The sequence below is a fragment of the Haliotis rufescens genome, unplaced genomic scaffold (assembly GCF_023055435.1).
Source record: "Haliotis rufescens isolate VD_foot unplaced genomic scaffold, xgHalRufe1.0.p SCAF_11, whole genome shotgun sequence".
NCBI classification, from domain to species: Eukaryota; Metazoa; Mollusca; class Gastropoda; order Lepetellida; family Haliotidae; genus Haliotis; species Haliotis rufescens.
The window spans coordinates 23,916,301-23,933,866 of record NW_025963791.1 but is presented as its reverse complement, the minus strand read 5'-3'; the positions used below and the strand labels follow the sequence as shown (position 1 = coordinate 23,933,866).

Genomic DNA, 17,566 nt, shown 5'->3' with positions numbered 1-17,566 from the left:
TTGTAGTGTGACAGTCTATCGTGAACAATCTAATTTTAAAGCAAATTTAAATTTCCATAATATTTCACTTTAACCTCAAAGGTGTATAGGAAGATGCTCTCAACTATCTACGGGTGATATTGATTTCAAACAGCGAAGATTTGTTTTTAGTTCGATACCAACACGAAATCGTGATTGTCCTACTTGCATGTCTTTGTCGATGATGTTGAAGCTGACGGGGTGACAGTCGCTGTAGAAGGCGAACATAGCAACGCCAGTCATCACCAAAAGTGCATAGACTAACACAAGCCCCACGCTATTTATCGCCATAGCTCTGGAAGCGATGAACACGTGAATAATAAAATATTGCCATAACTAGTTTCAGCATAACATAATTTGACAACACAAAATAAATACCGTTTCCGACCTTTATTCGTCTACATGGTGTCTTTGCAATCGCCGTTTTTTGAAGTCATGTACTGTTATTCATTAAGAAGTATAGCAGTTTCTTTTATCCGATTCATTTTTATTTGCAGGACTACGCCTTTTAGGTCTTAATACTGAATTGTTACAATTAAACAACATGCTCATTTACACACGCGACATGTCCATGTATACAAACTGTATATTTGCGATGAAAGGTCTTTGCATTCAATATGATAGTGGCCATACGACTACCTACATCTGACCCGTTAAGGTATTGTTAGAGTGGATCTTCAGGAACTCATACTGGTCGTAAGAGGCGTCACTCGGAATCGGGTTGTATTATAACCCAGAGCTCATCTTGGCTCCAGGTGTGGTATAACCCAGAGATCACCTACCCAGTATTATGACCTAGAGCTTATCTAGGCTCCCAGTGTGGTATAACCCAGAGATCACCTACCCAGTATTATGACCTAGAGCTTATCTAGGCTCCCAGTGTGGTATAACCCAGAGATCACAAGGTAGACACAATTTTATTGATAACAACTTCTTTAATACTGTAAAAAGCGACGTTTCGGTATAGATCCTTGTACTGTTGTCAAGCAAGACTGAATGAGGGACTAAGTACAGAATATATATATATAGAAGTGGAGGAACAACGGTATAAGGATCTATACCGAAACGTCGCTTTTTACAGTATTACAGAAGTTGTTATCCATACAATTGTGTCTACCTTGTCATCCGTCAACTTCTAAGTAATGCCTATTAAACAATTTAACCCAGAGATCACCTACCCAGTATTGTGAAATAGAGCTTATCTAGGCTCCCAGAGTATAAACCGGAATTCATCTGCCCAGTATTATAACTTTACAATCATTTTAGGGTTAAGATCGTTTCGAAAATCTAGACCCTGCTGCATGTTGGAAGAAACTACATGTGACGAAGGTCCTTTACATTTGGGTGAAACGTACAAAATGCATAAAAACAATAAAACGAAGATATTTATTGTGGAGAATTTGGGATTCGAAATGGGACCCATATCATAAGCACTTTCTTGCAGCTAAAGGGATGGGGAAGGTGTGTGTGTGTGTGTGTGTGGGAGGGGGGGGGGGGGGGGGGGGGTCGGGGCGAGAGAAGCTGCACCACAAATTTCGACGTATGACATCACTGGACCACTGGTCCCGCTTCAGCGATAAGTGACCTGCATTGTTTTATTTATCTGCACAATAGATAACAGACACACGTTATTCGTTTGTGCTTACGGTGTTCATTCGTTTTAGTTTTAATTGATCCTTGAACCACTGTGGGCATACTCAAGATAAATTATATCAATATCAATTAACCAGAAAATTATTCAAAGACTATACATATACTCCCTGTCGTTAAGAAAGAAAGTTTGACATGACCGTTTGTATGAATGCAATTGCAATAACAGTTTTCGGACGGCTTTGTTGAACCTTATCTCAAGATACTGGAAGAAGAAATGAAACACATTGATATACTTCCTCCACTGTATATCCCCTAGATAAAGAAAAAACAGTTTTGTTGCATTCATGAATTGCAAGAATGACAAACTTAATAATAACTAAAGCAAGTAAAATATACATTCTTTCCTTTGCTTCATGTTTGACATGCATATTTTTGTTTTACACTCATCAGTTAACCATCCTGCTTGAAAGGTAGCCTACTGGTTAAAGGGTTTACACGTCACGCAGTAGGCCCAGGTCCTATTCCTCATGTGGGTACAATGTGTGAAGCCCATACCCTGTGTCCCCGTCATGATACTTCCCGAAATATTGCTAGAAGTGGCGTAAAATATTAATATAATAATTATACCTCACGACATAGAACCATCGGGTGGTGGGGTAGTCTTGTGGTAGAGGCGTCGTGCCGAATACCTGGTTTGCTTGTCTATTGATGAGAATACTACCTTACTGAAATTATTTATTCATAATTACTAAAAATGTCAACTGCACATAATGGAATTCTCAAGCTTTCTGCACTTGCCAGCAGCACGTCTTCTGTAGTGTCCTGTGTTTGTGTTGCAGAGATCGGTAACAATGCAGTCAACCGAGATCAGCTTACTTTTGGTCCTATTAGAAACATGCTTATCTGCCCTTGGTTTGCAAGCGCTAAGCCGTATATTTTTAGTCTAGTATCAGTTCCGCCGCGTACACGCCCCAGTCGTTTATAACAAAGGCATATTGTCACCGTTTGAATAACGCAGATAAGGGTGTTCAAGCATTGTTATCGTTCACCAAACCTTCTTCATGCGATATTTTAATCTTGAATATTTATCTTGTTTTATAAATATTGTATTTTAACTAATATACAGAAATATGTCTTTCTAACGTCATGTTAAACATGTGATTCAAAAGCAAAACCGTCCATCATATGCCAAACAGTTTTTTGGGGCTACCACTATGAATATGCTCTTAACTATTTCTTTACTTGCGCCAACTACACTGGCATTACATGATGACTGTGTAGCTCTCGGGATCATGATGATAAGAAATATTTTCAAAATTATTTCAAATGACATAGAAATGATATGTTGTAATTTTCATTTGTCATTTGTCGGGATGGTCAGTATATTGTTATTCGTTTCATTAATCCTACCTTACATAAACATGTTGGTTAATACATGAAGACTCATATTCATACTGGAATGTTGAATGAACCGATCCTCATGTGCGCATCACATGTGAAGTCATTGATCCCTGACTTGAGATGCACCATTTGTTTGGTGAAGTATTAGCCATAAAGTTTGGAAATCGCGTGCAGCATATCGTGATAAGAACAAAGGCACGCTGTGGTAACACTTGACTGATAGTTAGTTTTGTTCTTAAGTGGTACACATTGGAAACATCTCTTCTTAACGTACATACTTCTCTACATGTTTCTGTGGTGCGCGTTTCTTTTGACGGTGAGTATATATATACTAGCACCCTGAAACGTTGATAAAATGTTTGCTGTCTATAATAAAAAGGAGTCACGTTTTCATCATGTGTCATTTTTCCTTTCGAATATACGCGCCATAAGTGGAGAGGTGTCCGGGGAGACAACTCGGTCAGAATTTCGTTAGGGTTTCTGAGAGAATAGTTTACCAGGCACATCGTACTATAGCGCTAATTTGCCCGGGCTGCCGACTGTGGCTCTCGCTTCAGAGATTTCGCGTGCCTCTTCCATCCTCAGAGTTAGTTGTGTTGGGGTAGGGTATGGGATAGCTATCTATTTTAACGAATTAAGCCAATGTCATTTGAAGAAAGGCCGTACAATAATATATCAAGGTAAACAAGCATTGATTTGTTACAGAGGACTGATTAATTGTGATTGCGCTCGTGGTGCTGTGGTAAAGTTTTGACTTATTACAGTAACTCATTAGCCAAGCTTAGCTTCAAGCTTGCAACTTTGAGTTCGATCCTCCACGTTGTACGACGTGAAATACGAAAAAAGCGACGGATAAAGTCTACTACTCCTCAAAAAACCTACACGGAAGTTGTTGTTTTTTAAAAATGCCCACTCATATTACCCTTAATACGTTATACTAGATACTTTCATGTATTCCATCTATGTGAATTGTTACAATATATTGCTTGGAAACTCACCTTAAACACATTGTTAATATTAAGCTGATAAAAGAAGGGAATGAAGATCCTTCCAGCCACAAGGACTCCAGCAACGGCAGCTATTATTTATTAATAATGCTATTAACACTCTTTTCTGTGGTGCTAAAACAGGAAAAACACCCCGCGTCATTCAACCGTGTATTTGCTCAACGAAATGAATCACAGTGTTTATATTTGATTTGGATATGGTTGCGAACTATGGCAACATACAATCACTTATTTTTGTATGCAAATTGTGTGCGTGGCGGGTGCTACCGGTAGGGAAGAACATGCTTACCCTTTTCTCCCAAACCTGGTGTGGTCACTGATCTTCAGAAATATTTGTTCTTTATATTGTTTACGAAATTGAGGACACAGTCAACGGGAAAATGGCAACATATATTCTTTTTGAAGGACTGTTTTGATTATCTGGCAGAAAATAAATAACACATCAACTGATGGGATATCTGTAATATTGATTTTATTTTTTTGCGGCGAAGGCTTATCTCCCATCTGTCGAAAAGTGCATGCAGGTCAGTTAGTTGCTTAAAATAGTAGTGAGTGAGTGAGTTGGGTTTAACGCCGCTTTTAACAGTATTCCTGTTATATCGCCGCCTGTCAGCTTGATGTGGGAGGAAAGCCCGAAGTGATGTCTCAGACGTTTACCACTTCGGTGAAACCCATGAGCACAGGTATGGTGCTGACAAACCTAGAAACATAATCGAGGCTTCTGGCGTGCCAAAGGGACGCAACTCTGAACAGTGAATCGCGGCGCCTTAGACCTTGCCCCCCTTGTCCCCATCATGGTCTAGATGTACCCCAGCATCTTCATTAGAAAAATCAACAATAAATAAATAAACACTGGTAGAAATTATACAATGTTTATTCGGTATATATGCCATCCATCTATTATAGTTAATATAATACATTGCGATATTATAAAAGAAACACTTGTATCATGAACTGGTACGAAAATGACACAATGCTAATATAATAATTTAAAACAGTACCAACATTCACATTTTGGATGTATACACGATAAAGATACAAAGGATAAATGCTCAATTATTTCTAATGGGTTTGTTTTTCTATCCCAGTTTTCTTTAACATTAAGCTAAAATATAGGTCAAAACATTAATGACCGGCGTTATTATCTTCGAAGGCAACTGCTTGAGAATATACAGAATAGACCTTGTGGCAAATTCTGTACATATGTCTGTTGTCGACATGGCTGCAATACATGACTGTGGCTTTGACCTAATTGAACATCCTCCATATTCATCAGATTTGACTCCGTCAGATGTCCATATCTAACCCAACGTGAAGAAAGAACTGTCGCGCAAGCAAAGCATTATGCAAAGGATTATGACGTCATTTCTGCTGTGGAGAACGTTTACACCACCAGGAGGCCTTCAACAGAAGTGGCATCCAGGCAATCCAGTGTCTTTGGCATGAAGCGTCTGGCGTTCAGAGGGTATTATGTAATATTTATAATACTAATAATACTACTACTAATAATATTAATTGTAATAATAATAACAAGTTGTCCGACTCCCCATTGTTCTCGGTGCCTTAGGTTTGGTACCTCCCAATCTGTTGACTGACATTGGGAAAAGTTCTGGGTGGGTTTGACTAGGCAGCGCTTCCTGGGAGAAGTCCCATTCGCTGTCTGGGCTGCGTGTAGAGGGGGCAAGGGCCCTGAGCTAATGATGAGCCTAACCGGCCTGACTGTGCCAGGATCAACCAAACCCTCTTTGTTGCATTTTTTATTTTAATCTGTAAATAATAATACAATAGTAATAATATCGCAGAAGGCTCCGTAAAGTTCTGGGTGGGTTCGACTATGCTTCCTAGGAGAAGTCCCATTCGCTATCTAGGCTGCGTGTAGATGGGGCAAGGGCCCCAAGCTTATTAGCCTAACCAGCCTGACCGTGCCAGGATCATCCGAGCCCTCTTTGCAACATTTATATATTTTAATCTGTAAAATGAAATAATAATAATGAATAATAATCATGATCATATAGGCTCAGAAATTTTCAGCCTCCCTTGAAATTCGGTTTGTACCTTATACCCCGAAAACGTGCAAAATCATATTTAAGTCAATTCTTAAAAATAGATAAATCCACTGTCTGCTTATTTAATCATTAACACACAAAAGAACACGTAGACAAGAATACAACATCAGTGACATCGTTTAGTGCAATAATATAACACAAGCACGCCCACCCTATTATCAGCGAATCAGGAAACAGTAGTGTACCTGTCCTAATTTTTATCGGTTTATTGAAACACAAACACAAAACAAATTGCATGATTTTGCCATAGAATCACTTGCAATTTATTTATTTGAAACTCACACGTGAGTCATCTTGCAAAAACCAGCGGATCACGAAACAACTAAGATGACAACTACTCCACCTTCTACTGATGTGCATGAAGTATGGTCACGTACATCAATATCTTCAGCTAGACAAAAAATCCGTTTCTCACGAGAACATTAGATTGTATATCAAAAAGTAACATTATGTTCCTCCTTTCGAAACTGCAGTTACATGTATTTGTAGATTTGGCGCTTCTTCACAAACATGTGAACTCCGTGGTAACTAAGTTATTTGCACTCACGAACATCCCATATAGGATTTCTACAATCTTCTATTCCAAGTTGTCCCTTCAGTGTTGTCATCAGTGCTTTCTATCTTGTTAGTCAAAGGCAAAACATTGTCGCTCAGGTCCTCCACGTTTTCATCCTGATCATGATCAGTTGCAGCTTTTCTGTATTTCTAGAAACATCAATGAGTAATCTGTAAGATTAATCGTCACATAACAAAAGCGAACTACATATCTTTTGAATCAACATTCATTTAAGACTCTCGTTCAAGGTTCTTAATAGCTTGACTCACCCCTTTATGAACAATGCCAAATCGGAGAGGTTTGAGAACACGTTCCGGCAGGAAAGGGAAGAGCTTGTCAAACAATGGACAGATCAGACGTGGATCAAGGGTCTCGGGTTTCACCGGACCTATGGAGGATAATGTCATGTTGTGTTTAATGTACAGGTATGTGCTTGGGGAAATAACATTAGCATTCATTTGGTATTAACTGCTTATAGATATGCAAGAAGCGGCTTTAGATACAATGAAAACCTGTCGCCTTATTCCGAACAGCCCTTAATCAAAGTTTTGTTGATCTCCGATCCACGATGCAGGATGTCAGTTCATATGCCTTTCCTCTTAACATTCCGATGACCTTCCGAGGTAGAGGTGGTTCTCAATTTCTCATGCTGGCCACAGAAGTCGAACAACGTGGATCTAACTCTGTAACTTGGCTGATGGCTCGCGTTCGTACTTTCGTCATGATTTCAATCATTGGTATTCCCTTGTACAGACTCGATTATTTACAGGCAGTCGTATATAACTTCATGGAAAGGTAATGTAGTAGGCGTGTGGATGAATGATGTTTTGTTATTTACCTTATTCATACGCCGTGCAGCTATACTGTGACAGCCTGTAAGTAATTTTACCTGGACCAGAGAAGACGGGCAAAGATAATGTGGGCAAGGGTCAAGGAATATACGGTAATATGACTCAAAAAAAGTAAAAACAAGGTCACAACAAAAGTCTAATCACCGGACCAACGATTACGTTCGTTTTTAAGACAATCGTAGTATTTTGGCGATGTGGAGATATTCTGCAAATTACTCAAGACAAGGAGCGATTTATCAACCAGGGGGTGCATTTAGACATATACCTGTCAAGAAACTGACAATGGAGCCAACAGCGCAGACTACCAACAAAGCCACCAGTGAGTAGTAGAGGTAGGACAGGCGATACATCGGGTAGAAGGGGTCGCTGTAAACAAAACAAAAACCAGTATGAATATGAAGCATCTCAAGACGGGGGTAGAATAGGTCTTCAGCAACCCATGCTTGCCGTAAAAGGCGACTATGCTTGTCGTAAAAGGCGACTAACGGGATCGGGTGGTCAGGCTCGCTGACTTGGTTGATGCATGTCATCGATCCCAATTGCGTGGATCGATACTCGTGATCTCAATCACTGAATTGTCAGGTCCAGACTCGATTATTTACAGACCGCCGTCATATAGCTGGAATAATGCTGAGTGCGGCGTAAAACAACAAACCAACCATCGAGGCGAACTTCTGTGAACAGAAAGTCTACGACTCAATGAAAAAACACTTTACCAAGCGTCTCCAGTCCGTCTACTCATACTAATAATGCAATACAAAGCGTCTCCAGATGAAATTCCTTCTACTCATGTTAATAATTCAATAACAAGAATCTCCAGATGAAAGTTCCTATATTAATATCAATAATGCAATACCAAGTCTCTCCAGATGAAGGTCGGTCTCAACTCTGGATGAATGGTTTTGTTAAAGAAACTTACTCTGACTGCACACTTGACACATTCTTTGAATCATCTGCCGTCACGGCTGGGGTGACGTTATCAGAGGTGAAGGTAACGGTCCAGTTACAGCCGTGGGTCAAGAAAGTGGCTGCATGCGACGATGATCTGTGAACAAATGTTCCAAAAGAAAACCACGCTGTGACGAGGATTCCAGCGAAGTAACCACTTAAAGCTCCCTTCAGTGTAGAAAGGAAACAAAGAAAATGTTTCAGTACAAAATGAACAAATAAAATACACCCCTGAAAAAAAATAATATTTGATACAACAAGATAGAATTACATAAAGTATATCTAAGTATGTCTAAGTATGGAGTGATTGAGGTACGACGTTTCAAGTTGATGACATTTACCTCATTTGTGTATATATATATATATATAATTATTATTATTATTATTATTATTATTATTATTATAACGGTTCAGGCGATGGTGTAGCCTAGTGATTCAAGTTTTCGCTCGTCACGCCGACTGCCCGGGTTCGATTACTCTCAAGGGTACAATGTATGAAGCCAATTTCTGATGACCATCGTTGTCATATTGCTGGTATATTGCTAAAACCATAGTCTCTTACTCACTTATAACCTGCTTGGAATGATTTCGAATTATAGATAACATCATAGTATCAGGTTGGGTCATTTTTGAGCATGTCCAGTAATAAATATAAAATAAAATCCTGGCAAAAAATTTATTAATTTCACCTTTTTATTCGCCCATGGGCAAAACATTGCAAGACAAAATATGCCCACCATTGGTCCATGTAGCACTGGAAGTTTGCTCAATGTTCCCTGAAATATAAAACATACTCTGTTACGTACATGATAAGGTTGATGGGAACAGTATGGCATGTCACGATGTATATGACACAGTGTAAAAAAGACTTACCTGAAATAAGGCACCAAGTTGAGAGATGAAATATGATGCACAGATGACGGTTACTCCACCAACAAGCACTGAGTAAACAAATGGGAGAAATCGTTAACGTACAGAATAGATATATTGAAGCACGGGGTCGATTTATATAAATATTTTTGTTCAAGCAACATTATACACGTATCAGTCATTTAACACCTTGGCTCTGGGGGTTCCATACTAAGCACTGATCACGAACGCAGTTTTAAATTTGTGTTTACCCGCACCTGTATCAACTATACTTATTCAAGTTTGAAGAGGATGGCTGCAACTCTACCATTCATATCTATCTGAGTGAGCCTTCAATACATGTTGCTTCGAGTACAAACAAGTGAAGTGAGGCCTGATTGGTTGAAAGAATCTTTGGCAAAAATTATATGATTCCTATTCCAGTGTCGAGACCTTAACCTTCGAGCACAACTGTTTATTTCAGTGAATCAGAAAAACATTCTCACTCATGTTGCAAGCACATGGTTTCACCATTGTCATAAATTGACCTTAATGACGGAGCATTGCATGCCCCGATTTATATCACGGCCAAACTGACAGATAAAATCCAAGTCATACAATACCTGTACTCTTAGCCAGTCTGATTTCTCCTTTATCTGAGAGGTGCTTCAAACAGAATGGCTTAATAATATCACCAGAGACCACCGTTCCCAGAGCGTTCAAAACACTCGAAATCGTGCTGTTCGTGAAGAGAAGGATAGAAAGTCTATCTGTCAACGATCAGTCACTCATACATGTAGCTGTTATCATTTTCTCGAACGCTTTCGAGTGGACGTTTGTTTGAAATAGAAGTGTTGTTGACATAAAGCATGAAGCATAATACAGACACAATCCTTTGTACAAGGTAACCTTTCTTGGCGGCTTTCCCCATATGAACAAATCAACAAATATGAAGACATATACGAGAAGGTCATTTACATTTAATATTTCACTTCTATACTTCTTTATGCTTTTGTTTACTCCTGTATATGATTTGTCTCATTAATAAGGGTACTATAAAACTTTGTTTATGAAATGATGTGCACACTATTAGTTAATATTAGTCATGTTTGGTCTACTTGCACAGTCTGAGACACTCGTATGCCTTCACCTGAGACTCCCACACAATATGTACCTGAGACTCCCACACAGTATGGAGGATATTATGAGTCCTGGCAGCGCCGGCACATCTCCCAGGATGTCCATCACCATCAGGGGAAGCAGCTGCAGACATTCGTGTTTCAATCTAGATACTCTTCCTAATATGCATTTTTATTGATGACATATATATATATATACATAATCCATTTATCATATATCATATCTTATGCACAAATGTCAACATCGTATGATTCCCGGATAATGACTTAAGTATTAATGGACCTGACTAAGAATAACTGGAATGTATCTGAGCGCCCTATAATGTGTTCCAGCAATTACTTACATTAAACTAATTATTCCATAAAAGAGGTGGGACCTGTCTTACCTGGTCCTCCTTGTCGATGATGTTGAAGCTGACGGGGTGACAGTCGCTGTAGAAGGCGAACATGATAACACCCAGCATCACCAGCAGTACGTACACCAGGATGTAACCTACTGCGTTGATTCCAAGAGCTCTGAAAATCAGCAGAACTGCATATATTTGTTCGATATATTTGATTGATGGTATATGGAGGTTGCAAGGTAAATGTTCAGGTCATAAGTCGTTTTCGAGTGAAGAATTTTCAATTATACCTGTGTGACTTATCACCGTACTCATACATTCGTATGGTAGACTTATATGATGGGAATCAGTATGAACAGGAAATTGAGAATGTAGGTAGTGTACAAGCGGACCAATAAATTATCCTTGGAGTCTGAAACAACAGTTTTTAACCGCAACGGCATATGTGATAGCATGTTATATGCTAGGCCTAGGTCATAATTTCTTCTCCTGGAGAATGCTTGAAATGTAAATATTTAAAAAAAAGTTGATGTAAATAGTTGAATTTAGAAATTATACTTCAGAATTATCAAAGCATGATTTCCATTCGTGTGAACCATGGAACTAAAGCATGCTACATATACGCCGAAAGTCTAGGTCTTGATTTGTTCTCGATGAGAGTGCCTAAAATGTTAATAATGTACAAGGGGACATTTCCCAGGTAGTATCATTACACCGACCAATATGTCGGTGTCACCAACTGACTGTGTTGTACACAATAACGGTGACACGTGAATCTGAACGTTCCTCGTTATCCAAATCAATTTAACTGCAAGCTGAAAATCAATCGTTTATGCAGAGAGGCCAAAGGTAGAAAGTATGTGTTACTTAAAAGCAGCAATGATTTGCATTACAAATTGCTGTAATAATCAATTAAGGTTTTCCCTCTTTTATGATATAATTTCTAAACAACCAACCCGCATAACGTACAAAAAACAAACCACATACTATTTTACCGTGTTTTGACTTGACACAAATTCCTCGTGAATAAATATAAAATATTTAAAATACTCATTCTGTCATCCCGGCCATTGAGGGCTTATACACCTTATACAAATCACATGCTAGTACATTTGAATACACTTCAAATGGATAGATACAAAGCATACTCAACGTTGAAATATTGAACACAATTCTTTCGTAATACAAGTCTTTATGCCATTTTCTCAAGACTGAAATGAAAGCTAAAGACATGATCCATCATTCAATATTTTTGCAGTCGATATAAATAGATGTTGGAATTTCTCTTTAAATCATTCTAACATTTTACTAAAATGAGGCGCAAACAAAGTGTATACCGAGCTTGTTTTTAATGTAATCTGTCTATTTGACCATCAATCATTCCAACACTTTGTAAAACGTTATCTATGGCTGGGTAATTTTGTGTAAAGATAAATTGGTTCAAGAATGACTGGTGTAAGACATGAACTTAAAATCACATGTCCCCTGCCAAGATACCAATCAGTATTTTGTAAATGTTTTGAATCAAATTATATTTTTCAAAATATAACCATGTCGAAGTATGTCTTGGATGCTGATTAAGCGCCAACACAGACCAGTTTTTAATTTTAACATCGCTAACTTACGACATTTTCTACTGAAAATCAAATATTTGGTAAAATCAACCGAGAAATATCGTTTCTTTGTCCCTCACATAATGTGATAATGTCTACAAATTGAATAATCACCACTTATGTTATATCATTAACCATGAATGTTACATGCTGTAAAATCACGTATAGTATTGTTATTTTTTGTTCATAAAAAAAAATACGATTCTTATTTAAACAGAAATCTTTAATGGGCACAACCTAGCAGTTGGCGCCGAATAGCCTCGCTTGGTTGCCAGTATCGGCTCTTCACTAGGTTATTCCTGGTGTTCATCCCAATATTACTCAAACACCATTAGCACAACTTACATCTGAGCGTTTCTGAGAGTTGAACAAGACAATGCCCGCTGTACCTCCGATTGCTGAATTCCATATGCACCCATCCACATGGTCCCAAATCCAAAAAGATATGCCCACACTGAATACGTGGTAGTCGGATCGAAGCTGATTCTGAAACAAGGGAGATGAAATGGGTTTTGACGTCGCGATTTTTTCAATTTTTTTAAAAGTCGCGTTAACGTCTTTTGGTATGATACGGCCGTTCGTCGGACCATCGACCTTCCACTCACCAGGCTCTATCCACTGGACCACGGATTCTTAAAGAGATGTTATAATATTCATTTTCTTCTTCTTTACATCAAACTACGAAATGAAAATTAAAAAGTTTTCGTTTCAAGTAACATTGATGGTATGGTTAAGAAATACTCCCAGGGAGAATAAAAAGACAAATCATAGACAACCGTCTATACGAAAACCATTGAAGAGGAAATCACAACTTACTCTGATACTGATAAACATTGGGTTAAGATATACTCTCTGGGATTTTATTTCGTGGTGAAATATCATTTAATGATTATAAAAGTATTCATCTGTATCATACTCATCGAACTTGATCCGGGATCTGTTCTCGGCGATTGCCCAGGCGTTACTGAAGCCACCAACAGCTGCAGAGCCTTTAACGACGAGGACAACGCACCCTAGGATTATGATGCCAGCTTGTAGAGTGTCCGCCCACAACACGGCCTTCATACCACCCTAGAGACAAAGAGGAGATGCAGTAATCGTGTAAAAAAAACAAACTACGTGTGATAATATGTAAAAAGTGTAATCTATATTATAGCAGTAACTGGAATCTATGTGGCCGGGTATTCCCACAGCTGACATAAATAGTGTACGGGGGGCCTATTCTTCCTCAGAATCCCTCTATGAATTCCATGGATGTCATGCTTGGGTGCTTGTACCAATTCTCTGGAAACAGGATCTTTCGTTTAGAACCAATGGTAGGGATGAGAGTATAATACTCAACGTCTGACAGGGATGTCATTCCATTTATATATACACTTATCATATTATGAGCATCATTTTTGAGTATCATGGAAAACAATATCCCCATCAAAAGTGGAGTTCTACCTTTACATTTACATGTCTGGATCAGTATCTCTCCATTTACATTTAGATTTAATATGAAGACATTTGGACAATTTAAATGCATTCATAATTATTCCAACCATCGCAGTGTATATGGTGCTGACTGATCCGAGGACTATGACGATTCCCCAGAGGTTGAACCCCGCCACTGAAAGCATATTGAAGAGAGATACAGAAGACATGTGTCAGTGAGAGTGCGTTGTCCATAATATTGAAATATCAGGCTTTGGCACGGTTATTATTCTGTTTTATGAATATGTAATAATGGCATTATCACTCTATCACCGCTTTACTTTCGGAACCTATCCCATTATCTAAATAACTATACACTGGAAATGGCCTTATGGGGTATGAACCGTATAGTGGAGAATTGTGAGATCGAATCTCTCATCTATTGGGGTCATTATGTCATGTGTTAATTTCGTGCACCCCTTACTCCACAGTTACTTCTCGATCATTTGTATAAATGAGATCAGCCTCTTCAAATAAAACTTGATAAACAATGGTATATATATGTTATTGAATGTAGCTTATGTCATGTGTTAATTTCGCCTTACTCCACAGTTACTTCTCGATCAATTGTATAAATGAGATCAGTCTCTTGAAATAAAACTTGATAAACAATGGTATCTATATGTTATTGATTGTAACTTATTGAACATCTGTTTATTCATGTTCATACATACCTGCACCTGCACTGACAGCTATTGACGGCGCATAGAGGACTACTGATGTGTAGAATACCTGTATTAAAGTAGAAAGATCATCATCGGAGTTTATATTTCTAAAATATCTTTGGTGAACGACTAGGCTATGGCCCTCCGCCCCCACCCTATTAAGGCGTGCTTCAATTCAATGTGCCAATGATGAGGCTGTTCTGGTACAGAGCTTAAAGCTGAGTAACACCCTATACCAGCATGTTTTGAAAGACCTATCGGTGGTAATGTAGGGACATAAGGCAGTCACACCAGTGACAGTGCAGTTTTCAGTTGAGAACCGCTGCAGTACACGTATGCGTAGACCTCTGATCTTGGGTTGCGACTATCAATATCCTCATAAGTCAACTATGTATTGAGCATTCTTTGGCTGATTTCTAGGATAATGAAAAGTAAATCTTAGTATGTGCAGACATTTAAAAAAATTAACGTTAAGACTTGAAGTCTTTGAACTTTTCGCACCATATTGAAATTATATATAATTTAAAAAGTACGATATTTGCGTTACGTCATTTAAAAGTGTGATTGGCTGAAACGTCCATTTGATTTCGTTATAGCAGGAGCAAACGGTTTAATGATTACCGAATATATGACGAAACACAACAACACAATTGCCCGGACCTGTTTGTCAAATCTCATCTCGATGTACTGGAAAACAAGAAATAATACCTTTTTTAAAAGTGTATTTCAAAGTCCAAACAATGCAAGGCAATACCATTGTTGACTGAGGGGCAATAGAAACTATACGTCTCAGTTTATTTTATCATATGTTGATTTTCAGTTGAAAGAATCTTAAGTAACTGATATTATATCCAACATATGGACTATACTAGCGTTTAGTCATCACTTAATACTTTATTTAATAAAATATAGTTTGATTTAATTTGATTTCTCATACTACACAACTGTTGATGGGTAATCTTCGGCTCAAATCTACAACATTTCAAACAATGTTGGGGTTATGTTGTTTTTTTTCAAATTCATTTCTTACCCAATTCTTCATTGAACCAATTCAATTTTACAGAATATTACCCAGCCACAGATTACTGTTTACAAATATTTGCAGGAATGAGTGATGGAAAAAACAGACAATTTCAATTACACGAAAAATAAACTCGGTTTAATTTCTTTTGTCCCTCAGTTCATATAATTATATTCTGTACATTTGTCTTACATGTTTCCATATATCCCTTGTTGTTTGGCCCATGTCCTATTAAAATGTAACCAATAATTTGCTTCCGCTTGCGTGATCAGGAACATCGTACTCCAAATAAATATTGCACAGACAATTAGGAAAATTAGTAATAGTCTCAAATTAGTGTCTTTCGGATTGTACAAATTGGCTCAACTCTGCCTTGAAAATATAAGGAATTAGTTCGAAATTGCTATTGGTCAGTAAAGTTTACCTGAAATACATTAGAGATTCCGAGCTGATAGAAGAAGGGCACGAAAACTCTGGCAGCCATCACACAACCAGTAGCCACAGCAGCACCAAACCAAATCACCATAGTATTACTTCTGTACACCTCCACAGGCGCCCCCAGCAATGATAAAGCCGAAAGGTATGTCACCAGCAATGACATTGACACGGGTATGTAGTGCATGCGACGCCCGCCTAAATGGTACTCCTTCATATTGCTATGATGGCGGTCCTTGATGGCGTAGAAGACACCGATGGCGGCAGAACACACTAACATGGCGGCTGTAAGGATGTAGTCAGGCACTCCGAAAGTTTTAAGCTTTCCTGTGTCAAAGCTATACTTTCCTTCCACCCTCTTGATGAAATCACCAGGCACAGATATGTTTTCTAGAATATTTGAAACAACGCGAGGCAATATAGTTTAATCGCTTTCAGTATTGGCGAATAATTCTCAATTTTGTCTCATTCAAAATTTCCACATTCTTTTCGCTACTTTTGGATTTTTTTCACCGTTTAAGCTCGTCAATAGGATTGTACTTATGTGCCGTTATTGCCTTTGGCATTAGACGAAATAGGAACTGGATAACTGAATAGTAGATTTAGCGTGCATAACAATTTAGCGTGAAGAAAATAAAAAAGCATGTGGTGTCGAAAGTAGAATGTAGAGAAAAGTTTAAAACGGAATGTAATATTCCCTATCGGTAGCACCTACACATTACCTATTGATAGTTAGTACAAACTAAAAGAAAAATGAATGAGATGTAATAGCCCCCCTGGCGCTTTGAAAAAGATACAAGAAGACGAAACGTACCGAAAATTTTGGCCACTAAGTCCTGTTTTTGAATTTTGCATATTACACACAAGTGATAACATATATATGTATAGGTTCACAGAGCAATGCCCCTCCAAAACCTGTTAATAATAGACGCAGAATCAGCAGAAATTACAAGATAAATGCCAAATGACCCTGAGGCACTCCTAATCACCAAGTACATAAGCCAAATGTTCTATCAAGTGAAAATCTTTAGCCATCAACTAATATGATGGAATTGAGGATAGGTGAAGGGAGAGTACGGTTGAATCTCAGTGTAATATTCCTATTCTTATTATATGGTAAAACATTAATTAAACTACATTTGGTAAAGCAGTTTCTGAGATTATCTTTTCCTAACATCGTCAACAATGGTTAGGTGAATGCTTAAGATGGCACAATAAAGAAACGCACAATAAGTGTCATTTTTTAACGTTACTGCGTGATCACAGCCTTACACTGAAGTATTTATTTTCTTTGGCCATTATACTTATTACTCTTGTTAAAAGATTAAATCCGTAATCCATTGTTGTGCCACATATCTTACCAAAAGGACATCTGTCTTGGATTGATGTTTGAATATTTTCCACAGGAGAACATCATTTTATTTCTACAGAAACTAGGGTTTTCAAGTTTATGTCATGAACAAACCAAAGTATAGTTTAAAACATTTTGAGAGATGTTATTCCCTTTAGGCCTTGTGCTTCCTGGTAAGATGATTTTTTATGATCTTTTCATTTCACTAACATGAACAAATCTCACTCGGCATA

At 38.1% G+C, this 17,566-nt stretch overlaps 1 protein-coding gene across 1 annotated transcript; it reads right to left on the bottom strand.

Annotated features, from left to right (window-relative positions):
- Positions 1-6,356: 6,356 nt before the first annotated feature.
- LOC124132862 (sodium-coupled monocarboxylate transporter 2-like) lies at positions 6,357-7,852 on the bottom strand. Its single transcript, XM_046497006.2, has 3 exons — positions 7,758-7,852; positions 6,911-7,029; positions 6,357-6,790 (listed from the first exon to the last, which is right to left on the bottom strand). Exons 1-3 carry the CDS (start codon positions 7,840-7,842, stop codon positions 6,653-6,655), a joined length of 342 nt encoding a protein of 113 aa, XP_046352962.2. The 5' UTR covers positions 7,843-7,852; the 3' UTR covers positions 6,357-6,652.
- Positions 7,853-17,566: the final 9,714 nt, after the last annotated feature.